At 39.1% G+C, this 16,702-nt stretch overlaps 1 protein-coding gene across 2 annotated transcripts in view; it reads left to right on the top strand.

The window, feature by feature from the left end:
• The first annotated feature begins 4,621 nt into the window (after positions 1 to 4,621).
• Positions 4,622 to 16,702, top strand: part of VPS54 — a 96,397-nt gene continuing 84,316 nt past the window's right edge. Inside the window, exons 1-2 of one of the 2 annotated variants that reach the window (XM_089139669.1) lie at positions 4,622 to 6,110; positions 16,335 to 16,397. In XM_089139669.1, the coding sequence (XP_088995795.1) occupies positions 5,202 to 6,110; positions 16,335 to 16,397 (972 nt within the window). In that variant the 5' untranslated portion in view covers positions 4,622 to 5,201. The remainder of the gene's footprint in view (positions 6,111 to 16,334; positions 16,398 to 16,702) is intronic. The other variant, XM_089139668.1, reaches the window with a different exon arrangement.

Raw genomic sequence — 16,702 nt, 5'->3', positions numbered from 1 at the left:
AAGAACACATAATAATTAAATCTCAAAATTTAAGTTTATTATCATCCCAACACAGCACAAATTTAGCCCATAACCGAAATCAAAACACAGAGATAGATATAGTTATCATTAAGCTAGAAGATAAAAAGATAGAGTTATAAAACTGAAAAGAAACTAAGAGCTTCAATGCATCCACAAGAGCTTCACCTTCTTCTCCAAGGAAATCATCTTCTCTTGCAGCTCTCCCTGCTTCCGCACGAGTCCAGCTCTGGTTCTCTTTTCAGCCGTGTCTTCTATTCTACACCCTTTCTCTTCTCTCCCCAGCCTTGTCTCTATTTTTTCCATAAATGCATTCAATCATTAGGGTAGAACCTGGCCATAGGATTAGAACATTCTTCCTAAGATCAAGGGCTGATAACAATCATATATTTACAAGAATAACGTCCTCTTTAGTTAGCCCCTCTTTGTCATTTCCACTTGAATTGGATCTGAGAATATTCTACTCGATAATAATGCAGCAAGCTTTACAGCAAAGTTAGAGGGCAGGTTATTCTCCTATTATGGATCTTCACCTACATTTTTTAAGAGAAAGAGGATTAATCAAATTCATCTATTAAACTGAAGATAAATTCATGCAAGAGTGACAATAATGACCTTTACAAGATGCAACATGTTAAGACTCAATAAGACAACATCTATGAATACTAACACTAAAACAAAGATAAAATACTCATAAATCAAGTCATCTCAAGTATAAAGTTATCAATCTTAACTCTATTTCATAAAGTTATCAAGCTGCCATTGGATGGCCGCTAGGTTTTGGGCCGTAGACGATTAGAACCCTGGGGGGAGGAGGTAAGGCCGAAATTCGCTCGGTTCGACAAGGTATGAAATAAAAAGGGGCTGAAATCTATATTGATTAAAAGTCGTCAGAAAATCACAGAAATACCAGTGAAAATGGCCGAATCTTCGTAGAACCTTGCTGGTATCTCTCTCTTTCGTTCGAATCCTCATGCTTCGTCACCCTTATCGTCTTAGGCAAATGCCCCATCTTTTACCTCAACAACAACGTTGCCACTGCAACTACATAAAAGATCATGGTCATTGGAAGGAGAAAGAAAGAAGCCCTGAAATATAAATCTTCGCTGGAAGCCTGGAATCAGTGTCTCACTGATTAGAAATAAAAACAACGAACTCACTGCAGAGCAAGACTAAGGAGTTGCTAATAGAAGCTGAAACTGAAGCCCTCAAGAAAGCGACTAGCATGCAAGAGCTTCTTCAAGCCGCTAGTATCGTTAATGCCCGCCTTCAAAATCTTGAATTCTTAGACTCTGTCAACATTACCCTTCACCAGTGGGCCTCTTGAGCTTCCTAGGACTACAATGTCATCGTTGAGGTTGTTGAAACAAAGAACCCTGCTGCAAAGACCTCAAAACCCAACAACTAATATTTGTAGCTAGCGCATTCTTTTGTTATGGACATATCAGATTTTAGTGGACCAATCAAACAGTTGATGTGAATTTTCTATTTCAGGTGTGGAAGCAAAGTCGGTGGGACAAACTGTCGAGATCTCGCCCACACTTCCAACCTTGCTGCTGCCTCTATAATTGAAATTACTTTCTTATCCTTGTGTAATATCCACAACGACCTAGAAGACAGAAGATGTTACTCAACTAAAAATTTTGGAGTTTTTAATAGGTTGAACACTTTAAAGGGCTTAAACTCTGGGTACAACACTTTAGTGCCCTAAATTATAGATTGCACACTCTCAAAATTACAAGTTGCATATTGTTAACATCATATCCAAGATTCTGTTAGCTCTTGAGTGAAAAGTTCATATTACCCTCATTAAAGTCAAATGACACAACCATCTCATATAAACCCTCCCATACCCAAATCTTAGGTGGGTTCTTCCTTCACCCATTTTTGTACACTTTGCCGGAAACTGCCCACCTTTGCAGGCAACCACCACACCCCCGCCAAAAAATCTCTCTACCCACCATCCCTTGCCGAAAAATCTCTCTCTTAGATCACAGAGTACACCCACCAATTCTAATGGGTATTTCAGTGACCCAAATTTAAGATTGTGGCTAGGGTATAGAGACTAAAAAGGAAGTGGTTGAGAATAGGGGTGCAAGTTTGGCCCTGACAGCCCTGATATGCCCTAAGCCCACCCTGAGCCCGGATAGGGCTTGGGCTCAAGACTTTGGCCTTGAGGGCAGATTAGAGCCAAATATTCTGGGCTAAATATTATGGCCCTGACTAGGGCCAAGGGCAGGCCTAGGATTACTCTTTGGCCCACTGAGCCTGTCCCTACCCGTCCTTGATTTTTGGCCCTAACCCTAGCCATGATTCTGGCCCTAATTTTGTCCATGATGCTTGATCTTAGTTAATTAGGAACAAAGACAAGGATATGGTCAATTAGGGCCAAGGCCAAGTATAGGGCCAATCAGGACCAAATATAGGGCCAATCAGGGCTAGAGACAGGGCCAATTAGGTTCAGGGACATGGTCAATCGGGGCTAGGGCTAAGGACAAACAGAGCTAATTAGGGCCAAGGACAGGACCAAGTATAGGGCCAATCAGGGCTAGGGACAGAGCCAATTAGGGCCAAGGACAGGGCTAATCAAGGCAAGAATGTGCTTGGCTTGGCCCTGTAGGGCTTAGAGTTAGGGACAATAATCCTTGGCTCTGAATTAGGGTCAGGGCGGGAATGAGTTTAGATTATAATATATAGGGTTGGGCTTGGGATTACAAAAGTCCGGCCCAGCCCAGCCTTGTTGCAGCCCTAGGAAATATGTTCTTGACTTGTTGAAGGAAACTGGCAAATTCAGTGTGAAACCACCAAACACACCCATGGATTACACTTGTTAGGTTACTAATAATGATTCTTCATTACAAGATAATAATTGTTTTCAAATTATTGAAAAATTTATTTATTTGACCATTACCAGACGTGACATTGCATATGCAGTGAACTTTCTCAATCAGTTTATGCATAATCCTATCAAAGGGCACATGAAATTGGTTAATCATATATTACGTTATCTGAAGTCTTCTTCAGGAAGCGCATTGGCATGAAAAAGAATGGACACACAAACATTGAAGGATATGCCGATGCAGATTGGGTTGGCAATCTTACTGATCAATGATCAACTACTGGCTTTTGTGTATTCGTAGGAGAAAATCTAGTCTCTTAGAAAAGTAAAAAAATAAAATGTTGTCATTCGTTTTAATGCTGAAGCAGAGTAGAGAGCAATGGCTTTTGCAACTAGTGAATTAATATGGATTGATGCCCTACTTCAATAATTGGGGGTGGGAAGTTCTAAAAAATCAATGAAGTTGTTATGCGACAATCAACGGTTACACACATTGCCTCTAATACGGTGTTTTGTGAAAGAACTAAACACATTGAAGTAGATTGTCATATTGTTTGTGAGAAGGTACATGATGGAACTATAAAAAGTAAAAAGTGAAAATTAGCTTGCAAATGTTTTCACTAAAGCCTTGTCAAAATGATTGTTTTAAGTCACGTTAAGCAAGTTGACCTCATATGATGTCTTCGATCCAACTTGAGGGAGAGTGTTATAAATGTAACTTGCTAGTCTCCTAACTCTATAAGGAGACTAGCAGAGAGGGAAAGTCATATTAGAATTTAATTTTTATTGTAGTATTTTTATTATTTTATATTTAAGTTTCTTTGTTTCTTTCTTTCTTTCTTCTTCTTCTTCTTTCTTTCCTTTTCTTTTCTTTTCTTTTCTTTTCTTTTCTTTTTTTTTTTTTTTTTTTTTTTTTTTTGATGTAGGCTTCACACTGAATGTCGAACTATGTTAATTTTTGCGTTATGTGTGAATGTTTATAATAAATTTAATAGTGACAATGGACTTAAAACATGAATGGTTATTATTAACAACCATCACTCCCCAGGATCCAACATATTAGGTTCATTCTTAAATAGAAATATGAGGATTAATAAACAAAAAGAGTTGCTTACCCATAAAAAAAGCTGTAAGCAAATGTGATCTTTCAAATCTTTTGCCAGTTTGTTTTATTTTTGAACATGAGCACATGGCCATAGATCAATCAACGAATAGAGAAAGATTTTTTGGTGAAAGAATAGAGAAAGATATTAAAAGAGAAAAGAAAACATTTAATGGGCTAAAATCTTAGGATGAACCTATCAAAGGTGGAACAAAGATAGTTCTCCTAGTTCTCGTCCTTCTTCCTGAATCGTTGAACGTCCAGAATTTCTGCAATTTCCTTAAAGGGAATGAAGGTTTTAAAAAGTTGAAGAGATTTCGATAATGAGGTCGAAAACAAACAACTTTTATAAAAGAATGTAAAATTATCATTTAACTTCATTTTAAAACCACTGTAAAAAGCAAATGGAAGTGATTTTCATAGGAAAAGGACATTTGTTTTTTTCAACCATTTTTGAATAAAAATATGCTGCATAAATTGTACCAAACACAATCATTTCTATTTACTTGGCTAAAAATTAAAAATAAAAATCATGCCTAACACAGTCTTAAGTCACTAATAATTTTTTTTTTTTTTTTTTGCAGTTGTAATATTTGGCCTTCAAGGAGGTGTTTAGACTTTCACCCCCAGGGTCACGGGTCAAAAAACTATTTATTCAATTGTCTTGGGGGTGTAGCTGAAATTTTCCGTTTTCCTTGTGTGTCTGCGCAAGGTATTCGAAGCGTGGGTGGACTCGCGAATTTGTGAGGTTAGCAAACCTCAATTGCAAAGCATCCGGGACATAATTCATGTTGCCTTAGAAACAATAGCACCTCCTTCGTCCACCTCTCTGACTCTCTCCTAAGTCCTAACTACAGATCCAACATCCGAGAAGCTTGATCTTGCTCACTTGATAGTTGAGAGCACACATATGCGTTTTTTCACAGAAGAAGAAGCCTAGTATTTTCCCTTCGTCGGCTGCGCATTTGAATTTGTTCTCACCTATTGTATTAACACTTGGTCATGTGGACTAACTGGATGGATTGAATCGGATCTGTGATTTTCCTGTCACGATCTGGTATGGTCGATAGCAGATCACGTGTTGCCCTTTGAAACTGTTCTCCCTAAAACGCTTACTAATTCTGGGTTCTCAGTTAAGTTTGGTTCTCATTCTCTTTTTATGTGTTTCATTTTGGATGGACAAAATCGGCTAGAGGATGGGATCAAAATCTAGCCTAATTCATGGTTTATAGATCGTAGAGAATGGATACATCTTCCTCACCGGGAAGCTTGTCGGTGGTTGAGAGGACTAGCAGTAGTAATAGTTTGGCTCTCGGTCGTACCAGTTCGGCTTCGATCAGGTCGCTTACAGAGCATGAATCTTCTGCATCTTCATCTTTTGGTGGCAGCCAAAGCTTAGCTTCGATTCTCAACAATCCGCACGTTGGAAAGTCTGGTGTTTATGGTTCTGATGCTTCTTGGGTGGGTTGGTGGTCTTCCTCGTCAGGCGGCGGTCCGCCTGAATTGGCTCCTTTGACGTTGAACAAAGCGGTGTCCTTCACCGATGTGAACCGATCTGATTTCCAGCCTTACTTGGTTTCGATCTTGGAGTCGTATGCAAAATTCGAGGACATCAGGCACCATGCCACGAAAGAAAATAGTGACTCGGTGGAGATCAGTATGGCGCCGTTGAATTCTTTGAGTATTAACGGTACCGGAGAAGGAGAGGTCGCCCGTGGTCAAGGTGAAGCTCTTGTTGCGTGTCTGAGAGAAGTCCCATCTTTGTATTTCAAAGAGGATTTTGCTCTAGAAGATGGGGGGACATTTCGTGCGGCTTGCCCGTTTTCGACTCTATCGGAAAATGTGGTGCTGCAGGAGAAGTTGTCGCAGTACTTGGATGTTGTTGAGTTGCACTTGGTGAAGGAAATTGCTCTTCGATCGGATTCTTTCTTCGAAGCTCAGGGGCAACTGCAAGACTTGAATATCAAGATTTTGGAGGCATGCGGTCGGATCCGTGAACTAAAGGAGACCATAAGGCTCTTGGACTTGGATTTGGTTGATTCCGCCAGGCAGATTCAGGAGTTAAATGTAACGAGGGGCAATCTGTTGGCCCTCCAACAGAAGCTGAGGCTCATCTTAAATGTGAACCAAGCACTTTCAGCTCTGAAACTGGTAACTGTGTCGTCTCCTTTTATGATTTGCGGGCAGCTTTTTTATGTTCATTTTGTACTTCCTGCATTTCTGTCTCCGTACTGAATTCCTGAATCATGAACTGTGTGAATTCAATATCCACTACTTTCGTCCTGGATTTATTACCTAGTTGTCATGAGATTACCCTTGTTCAGTCTTGTCTTGTTTCTCGTTGTTTATGGTGTATCATAATTCATAACATATATTGATTGATGTGCTGAATTATCCCATGCTGGCACAACCTCCAAGCGTTTCTTGAATTTATTATGTTAGCAAAACCAAACCTTAGTGAGGTTCTCCATTTCAGAAGGTTAAGAAGCTACATTAGAAGTTCAATAAATTGATTCTCAAAAAGGATTGTTTTAGCGAATTGAATTTACAATTTCTATTCCCATTGGTTCTCATCTTAATATATGCTAAGTTTATGTGTATATCTGGTCGTATATTGTTTCATCTTATCATTTGGTTTTTCCCTCTCTCAAACTTGGGGTATCATTGAAGCGAACAACTTTCCTTTTCCTGATCTTCAGAATGTTTCTTGAAAAAAAAATATATAGAGACAAAGGCTTTCCTCATGCTTGTGAATAACTGCATCCACTGTGCAACATGGAATCTTAGCAGGAGATATGTGTCTAAAATCTCCCATTGTCCCTGAAATGTGTTCTATCAGTCTGGTGAAAACCAGTTGAGGTGGCTGAAATCAGCATTTTGAGCACCGTCGTCTGACGTGTGGGATATAATTCCATGCCAAATGCAGCCTTGCAGGTCAATTAATGCATCAGAGGATTTTGTTTTTTTGGGAACAAAAAAAACCCTATCCCTAACAAGCAGGCAAATCGCAAGATAGCATTTGTAGCAAAATTGTGGAAATATACAGAATCTGTTTTCCTGTAGGTCAAGTTATCTAGAAAAGTGACAATTAGAAGCCTGCAACTTGCTTAAAAGACGTTTCTTGAATTGTGGTTATTTAGCCAAAAGTTTAAACACATATCTTGAGGATGGGCCTTGGGGCAGTGGTAAAGGTATTGAGACCTAGTGAAGTCATGAGTTCGAGCCTGGTAACAATTTTTCTATAAAAGCAAGGGTAAGGCTGCATTCATTTTGACCGTCCTGGAAGTGGTGGGAGGCTGGGAGCCTCGTACACCTGGTATGCCCTTTTCAGTCATAAGTTGAATAACAAAATGTGGTGTAGCCTTTAAAGGTTATCGCACCTGGATGAACCCTAGCAGGGAATATTACATGTATTGAAAATAAAATACTTGTGATGATGATGAGCATGACGGATGGAGATGATGAGGATGATGGTGATGATAATAGTTGAAGATGAAGCTAGACAGGTGAATGGCCATAGTCCCATTGGTTGCTAGCCATAAGAATCTCACCTAGGACCACAGTTGATTCTCACAAGTCGTAAGATCTTAAGAGAGGATTTTCATGAAGTTCTGGGTGCTGTATAATTTGATGGGTGCATTTGAGCGCATTGTTCAAAATCTCGTGAAATTTTGGCTATCTTGACCTTGGCGAGACGAAATAGATCTAGTAGGTTGATTGAGTCTCAATGAAATCTCACAGAAATTTTAGAACTTTGGTGAAATTTGGCCAAAATCTTAGAAAATCCATTGAAACTTTGAAAATTTCGAGGGGTTGTATGCTACAGATTCTAATTTGTAATTTTTAAATTATAATTGTTATTTGACTAATTAGTATTTGTTATTGCATTTTACTGAAAGTTCAATATTCTCTTGTATATCCCTGTTTAGATTTGTGAACATACATGATTTAGTTTCGTCTGCAGGACATGTCTGAATCAAGAAGACTTTGTGTTTAGGTTTTAGTAAAAAAAATAACATTGCCATTGCATTTATTGGTCATAAATTAGGCTATACAGAAAAAATTAGACAATAAAACCTCTGAAAACCCACTGAAACACTCAACCGCAGCATGGTATGTTAGCCATTGTTATCTCGGTTGTCTCGACCTTGTTACATTGAGACGAGATTTTTTTCTTGAACATTGTTTGAGAGTAGACAGGATTTGCACTATAAAGAGGTGGACGTCTTGAGTACAGTGAAATAACATTAAGAAACTCTTAAAAATTATAGATAACAATTCATAGACATGGAAAACTTGCACTCAAGATAATGAAAACTGATAATTGGAAAGGACTTATTGGTGCTTTGGAATATGAAAGGACAAAAAAAAAAAAAGAATCTGCTAGAAGATGATATGTGATTTCCTGAAATTTTCGACTGTTTCAAGAGTCAACTATTTGGCTGGGAAGGGCTGGATCTGAACATGGCCAGACTAGGCAGGGATTTTAGTCTTGGACTTGGGCTTCTCCTTCCAGATTTCTTCTTGGACAATTACAGATGAAGTTATTCTGAGGGGCCGGCTGCTGGATCAGATGGATGCTCTGCATCAAATTTCATCAATGAGCTATGAGCTAAAACCTTACCATAGAAAAAATAATGAAGAATCAGAAGCAGTGACTGTGTAACATTAGAATGTTTCAGAATTACAGGAACAGTCTTTGTGAATCAGTTACAGATTTACTCTGTTTTTTTTTGGATGAATATATAATTATATTAAAACAAGAGACAACAAGAGATACATAGAGAAAAATGGGGGGGGGGGGCAACAACCAGTCAAGAGGGCAATGAAAGAGGAGTTTGGAATCCAGGAACTAACAATCACCCTATTCCTTGGAGAGTCATAACTGGGGGGGTGGGGGAGAGAAAGAAGCCTAGAAGATACATCAAATATATGGCATTCCAAATCATGACTCGGGACCGAGATTTAGAAGTCAATCTTCTCATATTGCGCTCCCACCAAAGATGGTGAACAATGGTGGCGAAAACGAGCTTATCCACTTGGTCGCAAATCGTGGAGCCAGAAAAAGTTCTTAGGATCTGATAGGTCCCTAGTGTCACGAGTCTACACTCGACAGGGAAAGCAAATCCCTAAATTCTAGGGAAGGAAACGATTGGCAGATTTGAAGAGTCCTATTGTATTCAGGTTACTTTTTAGGATTAGATTGAAGAGTCATATTACATTCAGGTTAGAGTCATATTACATTCAGGTTACTTTTGAAGAGTCCTATTCGAATTCAGGTTACTTTTGAAGAGTCCTATTCGAATTGGGATGATTCTGTTAATCAATATTGTTTGAACGTAATTGCTATAAATAGGGGGAAGGAAGAGGGAAGGAAGAGTAGAAGAGAGATGTTTTGAGATATAGAGAAGTTTATGTGAGAGCCATTGCTCTTGGGTAGCCGTAGGAATCACCTACTGCTGGTAGAATGTATTGTTTCTTATTCAAATTTTATTCAAAGTCCATTTTTTCTTCTTGAGTTATTCCACCTTGTTAAGTAGCCTCATTCAGATACCTAACAGGATCCAATTCCGATCTTGAGCAAAACCAAAAGAACGTCTTGATCTAAGCCAAATAGAAACAAGGGCTAAACTCCAAATGGGTTGAGAGAGGGACAGGAGAAAAACAGGTGTTCAAGGTTCTCAATGCCATTCTAGCAAAGGATGCAGTTGGGGTTGGTTGGGATGTGGCGACTAATGAGGAAAGCTTGGGTAGGGAGGCCTAAGTTAAGGGATCTCTAAAGGGTGAGGGGGTGGTGGGGGATGTGGCATTTGAACCAAACCAGGGGGCCCATGGGACAGAGGGAGATGGGGATCTGAGGAGGTTCCAAGCAGAGGCGGTTGTGAAGGTTTTGGTATGGGAAGGGATCCATAAGGTGTGGTCAGAAGTAGAGGTTGATCTGGGGGGGGGGGAAGGAGTTCCAAACTTGTGTGAGACTTGGGTGGGGAGAAGGGGACCTAGAACCATTAACAATAAAAGAGGAGAGAGGGATAGCTTTGGGGATGCGGGGGTCATAGACAGCTCGAGGACCAAGAAGGGAGAACAATATACCCATCGGATGCCAAGGATCTAACCAGAAAGAAGCGGATGATCCAGAGGAGATTTGAGTAGAGATTGGGGATGGAGATGTGGTACTGATTTACTCTTTAATATGGTAGGATTTAGAAAAGACTGTTGTCATTGGTTACTTGGAGATGCATAAAGGATAAAGGATGCTTGTCGTAATCCCACATCACCACCTCATCAGTGATGATACATTTTATGCTTTAAAATCTTTTAGCTAATTCCCTCTCTTTCAATGTCCATATTTTGGGTTTTTGGATGGCATTTTCTTAATATTTGAAGTGAGGTCTTTTTACGAGATAAGTTCCACCTTCCAAATGACTGTACTATTTCCTGTCCTGAAAATATTGGCTACCTCGTAAGTTTTTGTTCTAGTAGCTGGAAAGTAAGTCATGGTGCAATTCAGGATCTCTGTCACCAGCCAAGAAACTAAAGAGGAAGAAGGAGAAGAAGAAAGAGCTATCGGAAGGTGTGGAGAGATACTGCTATTAGGTTAAATGACTCCTAATTGCAGGGTACCAGTAATATATTATTTTGATTGAGATAAAGTCCAGTCCTGCCCTTAACCTTTCTACAGCAGAGATACATATTATAACATATGAAAAAAACCTAATAAAATGGAAGATATGGACCAAAACACCCCTGCAATTGCTGGTAGATTACGAAAATCGTAGGACTTCAACACTCATGCTCGTTAAGAAGAAAGAGAAGAAGAAAGAGCTATTGAAAAATGAAAACACGACAAGGACCCTAAATAGCAGAATGTACTAAAGCAAATAATGAAGTACCACAGTTATCAGATCGAGCGGGATAAGAAACAAGGTGGTGTTTTCCTAACTCATACGCCTCACAATTGAGCCTAGATAAAGATTTAAAATAGGGAAATAACAGTTGTAAATGCGTAATGGATAAGTGTCCTAATTTACAGTGTTGTTGAAAAGCATATATTCCTCCAGTAGAAATAGCAGCAACGGAGCAAGAAAGAGTTGTGTAGTCCAAGTAGTACAGGCCATACATCTCATACCCTTCACCAATCCTCCTCTTAGTGTGAAGGCTCTAAAAAGTACAAGATGTAGGGGTAAAGGTCACAACACAACTTAAAGGCTTAGTGAGTTGGTTAACAGATTAATGGTTAAATAGGAACTAATTAACATATAAAACTCATGGCTAGGTTAGAGAAGGGTGGGTGATACTTTTAACAGTTCGTGAAATAGGGGTGGACAAACCATTAGCAATAATGACAGATGAAGAATAGTTAGATACAGAAACGGAAGTGAACAATGATGACTTACCTGTCATGTGCGTAGAAGCTCCAGAATCATTGATCCAAGGTAAGAATGTAGAGTCTTAGAAGGCAGAAGTACCTGCATGAGATAATGTGGCAGCGGATGTAGAAGCCCCATGGGAAGCGGAAGTAGATGCCTCAATGTTCTGTAAGCAGCGCATAAGCTGGTTCACATCATCACATAGATTCTTGGATTGCTCTTTTGAACAGTTGGTGGGTGCAGTATTGGTAGGATGAACTGTATCAGAACTGCCATTAGACATCACATGATTGGCTAATTGTTGAGTCCATTTTGGTTTGCCATGTTTAGCCCAACAAACATCCACCAAATGTCCACACTTGCTATGAAAAGTACTCTGGTGGAAGCATGATGCATATGTTGGCCACCGCGGCTCCTAGATGAATGGCCTCCCCTTGAACCACGACCACTGGAAGAAGTGAAGGCTGAACTGTTTCCCCTAGAAGAAGCTAATTGGGTAGAGTGTATCAGTGTAGAGTCACCGGAAGAGACAATGCACTGGAGACCAGAGAATACTTCTCTCAGGGTAGGCACACTTTCTCCAGCCAATAAATGTCCTTTTATCTGCTGAAGTTTGGGATCCAATCCAGCAAGAAATTTGGAACTCATTGTGTTGAGTATTAGGTAGCTCAGTCTCTGTAGTAGGAGGCTGAAACATATTTAATTCTTCCATCATTACTCTGAATGAATGATAAGAGTCTTGCAGAGGTTTCCCAGTTTGCTGGAACTGAATAAGTTTTTAATAGATGTTGTAGACACGACTTACATTTTTGTCCTGAGAATATGTCTCTTTCAAATCGCTCAATATTCCCTCAGCAATGGAATGAAAACTAACATTGGCTGCAACGCTAGGTTCCATACTATTCTAAAACCAAATCATAATGATTGCATTGGACCAACTATCATAATTTTTCTCCTCAGTAGTGGGTGCTGGAGTGCTTATTTCCTTTGGCCAATATGTGTACACAGAGAGCTTGTGCGCACAAAAGATAATTAGGACTGTTCTGAAGCTTTATAGAAGTAATCTGAATGTCCAGGTGCTCAAACAAAGGGTAGGTATAGGGTTTTCTGAAGAGGCAGCAGAGGAATCTGTGGCCATAATTATAAACTCAGTAATCAATAACTACAGCAGTGCACCACACAACAATATCTTCTCATTCAGGGACTTGTAGCACCCGAAACAAATACTGGCAGCAGTAGGAAGGGTAATACGGCTCCAACAACTTTTAAATTTTCTTTTCTTCAGAGGAAAAAGACTGGGGCAACACGCGCTAGTGAAAAATCTCAATTATCAGAAGTAAATTCCAAGTTGCAGTGAATTCTGACAAAAAAAGGTTACAGTATTTCTGAGAAAATTTCCCAAGGATGTGTAGCACCCAAAAACAGTATTGGATCTAGTAGAGCAGCAGTACGGCACCAATCGGAAATTCTCAGAGGCAGAAAATTTATGAAACAAGGCAGCAGCACTGTCACATGTAGTAGAATGAAATACAACTAGCCATACCTGTCCGTGAGACCCAAAAGAAACCCATATCACAGTAGGAACAAAAATTAAATTCTCATGGAATGGCGTCAAAGCAGATCAAACTTTAGAGTGTAGGCTGCGCTGCGCTGGCTTTACAGATTGAGGCTGTCTGAAGAGGGTAAGAGTCCATAGATCTGTAGCACATTAATCCTTCAAACATGGTTGGAGAAGGCGCAAAACATTACATGTGTAGGCAGCAGTAGGTGGCTCAACACAAGAGGCTGTAACCTTAGAAGTCAAGATTTGAGGAAAGTTTTTTGGCGAAATCCCCAGGCTTAGTTACAGAGACTTTGATACCATGTTGCAATCCAGGAGGCGAAATGAGGCGAAATGTCTCTGTTTCGCTACTTGGTGAAAGAAACCCTTATTGAAATCAAAAAGTTTGAAAAATCGCCGAAATTTTGCAGCAATCCTTACCCTTATGACAATTTTTTTTTTTAAATTTTTTTTAAAAGATGGGTAGGCTATTTTATGAGGATGATGCTACCTACACAATGGCAATGTCCAACCATATGGAGCACTATATGGGTTTGATGACATGGGCTGAGTATGTACACCATTCCTTGAGGCAGGGTGACATGGTTGAGATTATGGAGCCCCCACAATACAATGACTATTATTAGGTTATTCATAGGTGTGATATGTATTGTAAATATGTAATTTATAATTAATTGGTATACTGTTATGTTTTACACTTGTACTGTTTTAATCACGTACTATTGACTAGTAACTTCTACACTTGTCCTTGACTACTTGTATGTTGAATTTTAGTTATTGTCTTTTTTATTGCAGTTTAATGAAGATCTTAATGTTCTCTTGCATCATATCCATATTTACATTTGTTAAAATTCATATTCCATACTTCTAGTTTCGCCTGTATATAGCCGGGCATGTATCTATCAAGAACACCAATTTGGGTTAGGTTTTAGGCTAAAGTAACACTACTAGTGTGTTTATTGGCCTCAAATTAGGCTGGACACCGAAAACTAGGTCATGATGACCCCAAAAACCCATTGAAACTTAAGGTCAAAATCTGAATAGAAGATTTCGAGAACTAACTAGGCGAACTTTCAGAATTTCGGTTATGAAATGACCAAAATCTCGCACCTTGACTGTTATTAGGTTGAACAACTCCTAATTGCTTGGTACCAATGTATATTGTTTTCAATGACGTAAAAGACCAGTTCTGCCCCTAACCTTCCTACAGTAGAAATACATAATTTAACATATGAAGAAAAACCTAAGCTTAAGATGGAAGATATGGTCTAAAACACCCTTGCAATCACTGGTAGGTTATGGGAATTGTAGGACTTAAACAAGTCAGATATTTCTTGCTTCCATTCAGAGCTCCAAAGTGTTTTTGTACCTTCTGCTCACTTTGTGGGAATGTCATGCCCATTTTACTGGATTGATGATACTGGAAACCTACTCGGATTCCATTTGTAAATGCTTGCACAGTGGCATATTCAATAAGCTTCCATGTAGAAGTTTCTATGCTGTTGGAGAATTGACCTAACTACCCTTGGTATTGACTTTGGAATTGACCCTATCTACCCATCAAGTGTTTTAATGATAACAAGTACATATTATTTTGTTCTAACCTTTTACTTTTGTGATTCAAAGTTAAGCATAGGGATACATATCCTTACATGTCCAAGTAGGAAGCGTTTGTTGCATGGAAGCCGTTCCAGAGTCACAAGATTATGTTCCAAAAGGGCCAAAGGCATTGAAGACTGAAAATGGACTTCACCACTTGCGAGCATAACTTGAAGACCCAAGACTGCTGTTTATCTTTAGATACCATGTATTCACTTACGGAAAGTGGCACATGTGCATGGAAATATAAAGTTAAACATCTTAGGAAACAAATCACATGGGCAAAGAGACATATTAGGTTAGTCTTTAGGGGTATAAACCATTTTCCTAAATGCCCTTGGAAACCCTTGTTTTGGCATTTGGACTATGTACCGGTTTATCGTCTTGTCCCTAAGCCTACGACCGGGTGCATCACAGAATGCCCCACCGTATGTACCAGATGACTAGCGATCAACTAGTTTTGTTGTTTAACCCTAACCAGTCAAACAACCTGGTCAACTGCCAATAGACCAGTTTGACAGTTGTCATACAGTTGGCTTGTAATGGCTATATCCTCAAGGGCACTATTGAGGCGGTTGATTGACCAGGTCGACCGGATGTTCAAAAATACGACCGATTTATATTTGTTAGAACCATATTTGGACAAATCATTTGGTTATAACTAGAGGTCTTTCTAACACTCTCTAACTTGAATCCCAAGGCATTAATTTGCAATCTTTATTGTGTCATCTATCCAAATCTTTTTGGAGATTCCTTTTTCATAAGAAGGTTGAGAGTAGATCTCTAGGATTGGTAGGGGCTCATTCACTCTTGCATGCATTCATTGTAAAGGGAAGTGCCACCCCTCCATGGTTGTAAGTGTTTGATTTCATTTATTTTACATTTTTGTAATTGGGTGCTGTTGCCAAGAATTAAGGATTCATTTGGGTGCTCTTGCCTGGAATCAAGGATTTGATTGGGTTCTCTTGCCTAAAAGCTAGGGTTTTATAAAAAGGTGTTGTCCCCACCTATTGTACTAAAAGTGGACATGTTAGTGAATACTTTCTAGAGTTCTTGAAAGGAGTGGACGTAGATTCAGTTGAACTCGAAACCACTATAAAACCCGTGTCTTGATTACTTGCTTTATTTTCTGCAGTACAAGCACAAATCACTAGGTATAAACCTAGTCAACCCCCCTTTTAGGTTGACTTTCATATGCTGATATGCCCAAGGCCATTTTACAAGAACAACCTTGTTTATTAGTCTGCCATCCTGATATTGAGGCCACTTGCCTCTTTTTTCTCCCCAAAAAAAAGTTTCCCCATGTTTGTGAGGGGGGGGGGGGGATTGCATTGTTTATGAATCCTCTTCCAAGTCCAGTAAACAGTGAACTTTTTGTTCTCTCAATTCTTCTTCTTTGTTAAAGGAAGTGACATTTGAGATTTTCCAACACTTAAGTTGTTGGGGTTTCGCCAAAAAAATTTATTGGGGTCAGCATTGTGAAGAGAGATCTATAAAATATGCTTGCTCAAAAGTTCTTTCATTTTCAATGTAGGCATTATCTCCTGTAAAATGGCAATCTTCCACCTACCAACAAAATTCATTTTTTTTGTTCATCTGATTTTGTGTTGAAGTGGACCGTGCTTTGACTTCCACAAGCGTCCTCAAATATGTGAAGACCTGATAACTTTTTATCCCCTGTCTACATGTCTCTCTGCGGAGGAAATTCATTATTATGGCTTTATGTTATTTCATGGCTGATATGTTACTAGGCTGATTGTTTAAAACAATGTTTAGTGAATTTTTTTACAGTTACTTTTTATGAATATCTCTCATGTTCATGAATCTATTTGTTTACCCTGTGTGCAGCTAGTTGTGGCAGCAGATTGTGCTGGAGCGTTGGATGTCATTGATGACTTGCAAAATTTATTGGTGAGTTCTAAAATCTGTTGAAATTTGGGGTTTTTTTGGGGGTATATCCTACTTTATATGAAGCTTTATTTACCCCCCCCCCTTTTGGGTTATTTGAGAGCAATTGTATTATATAATGAATTTTAATATAATCAGCTCATTTCTTTTACTTTTCCTACATCACCATATTATCAACAATACGCATTTTCCCCCAAGGAGAAATGCCAGATAGTTGCTGCACCTGCCTACTTTCAGTGTTCATTTTGTATGAAGTTGTTTTGTATTCTGCAGTACTCATCACTATGTCAATTACTAATGCAGCTCAT

This window comes from Hakea prostrata, chromosome 11, assembly GCF_041222555.1.
Source record: "Hakea prostrata isolate BN-2017 chromosome 11, UWA_Hpros_2, whole genome shotgun sequence".
NCBI classification, from domain to species: Eukaryota; Viridiplantae; Streptophyta; class Magnoliopsida; order Proteales; family Proteaceae; genus Hakea; species Hakea prostrata.
Note: the sequence above shows the minus strand (reverse complement) of the source record. Positions and strands in the feature narration are given on the sequence as shown.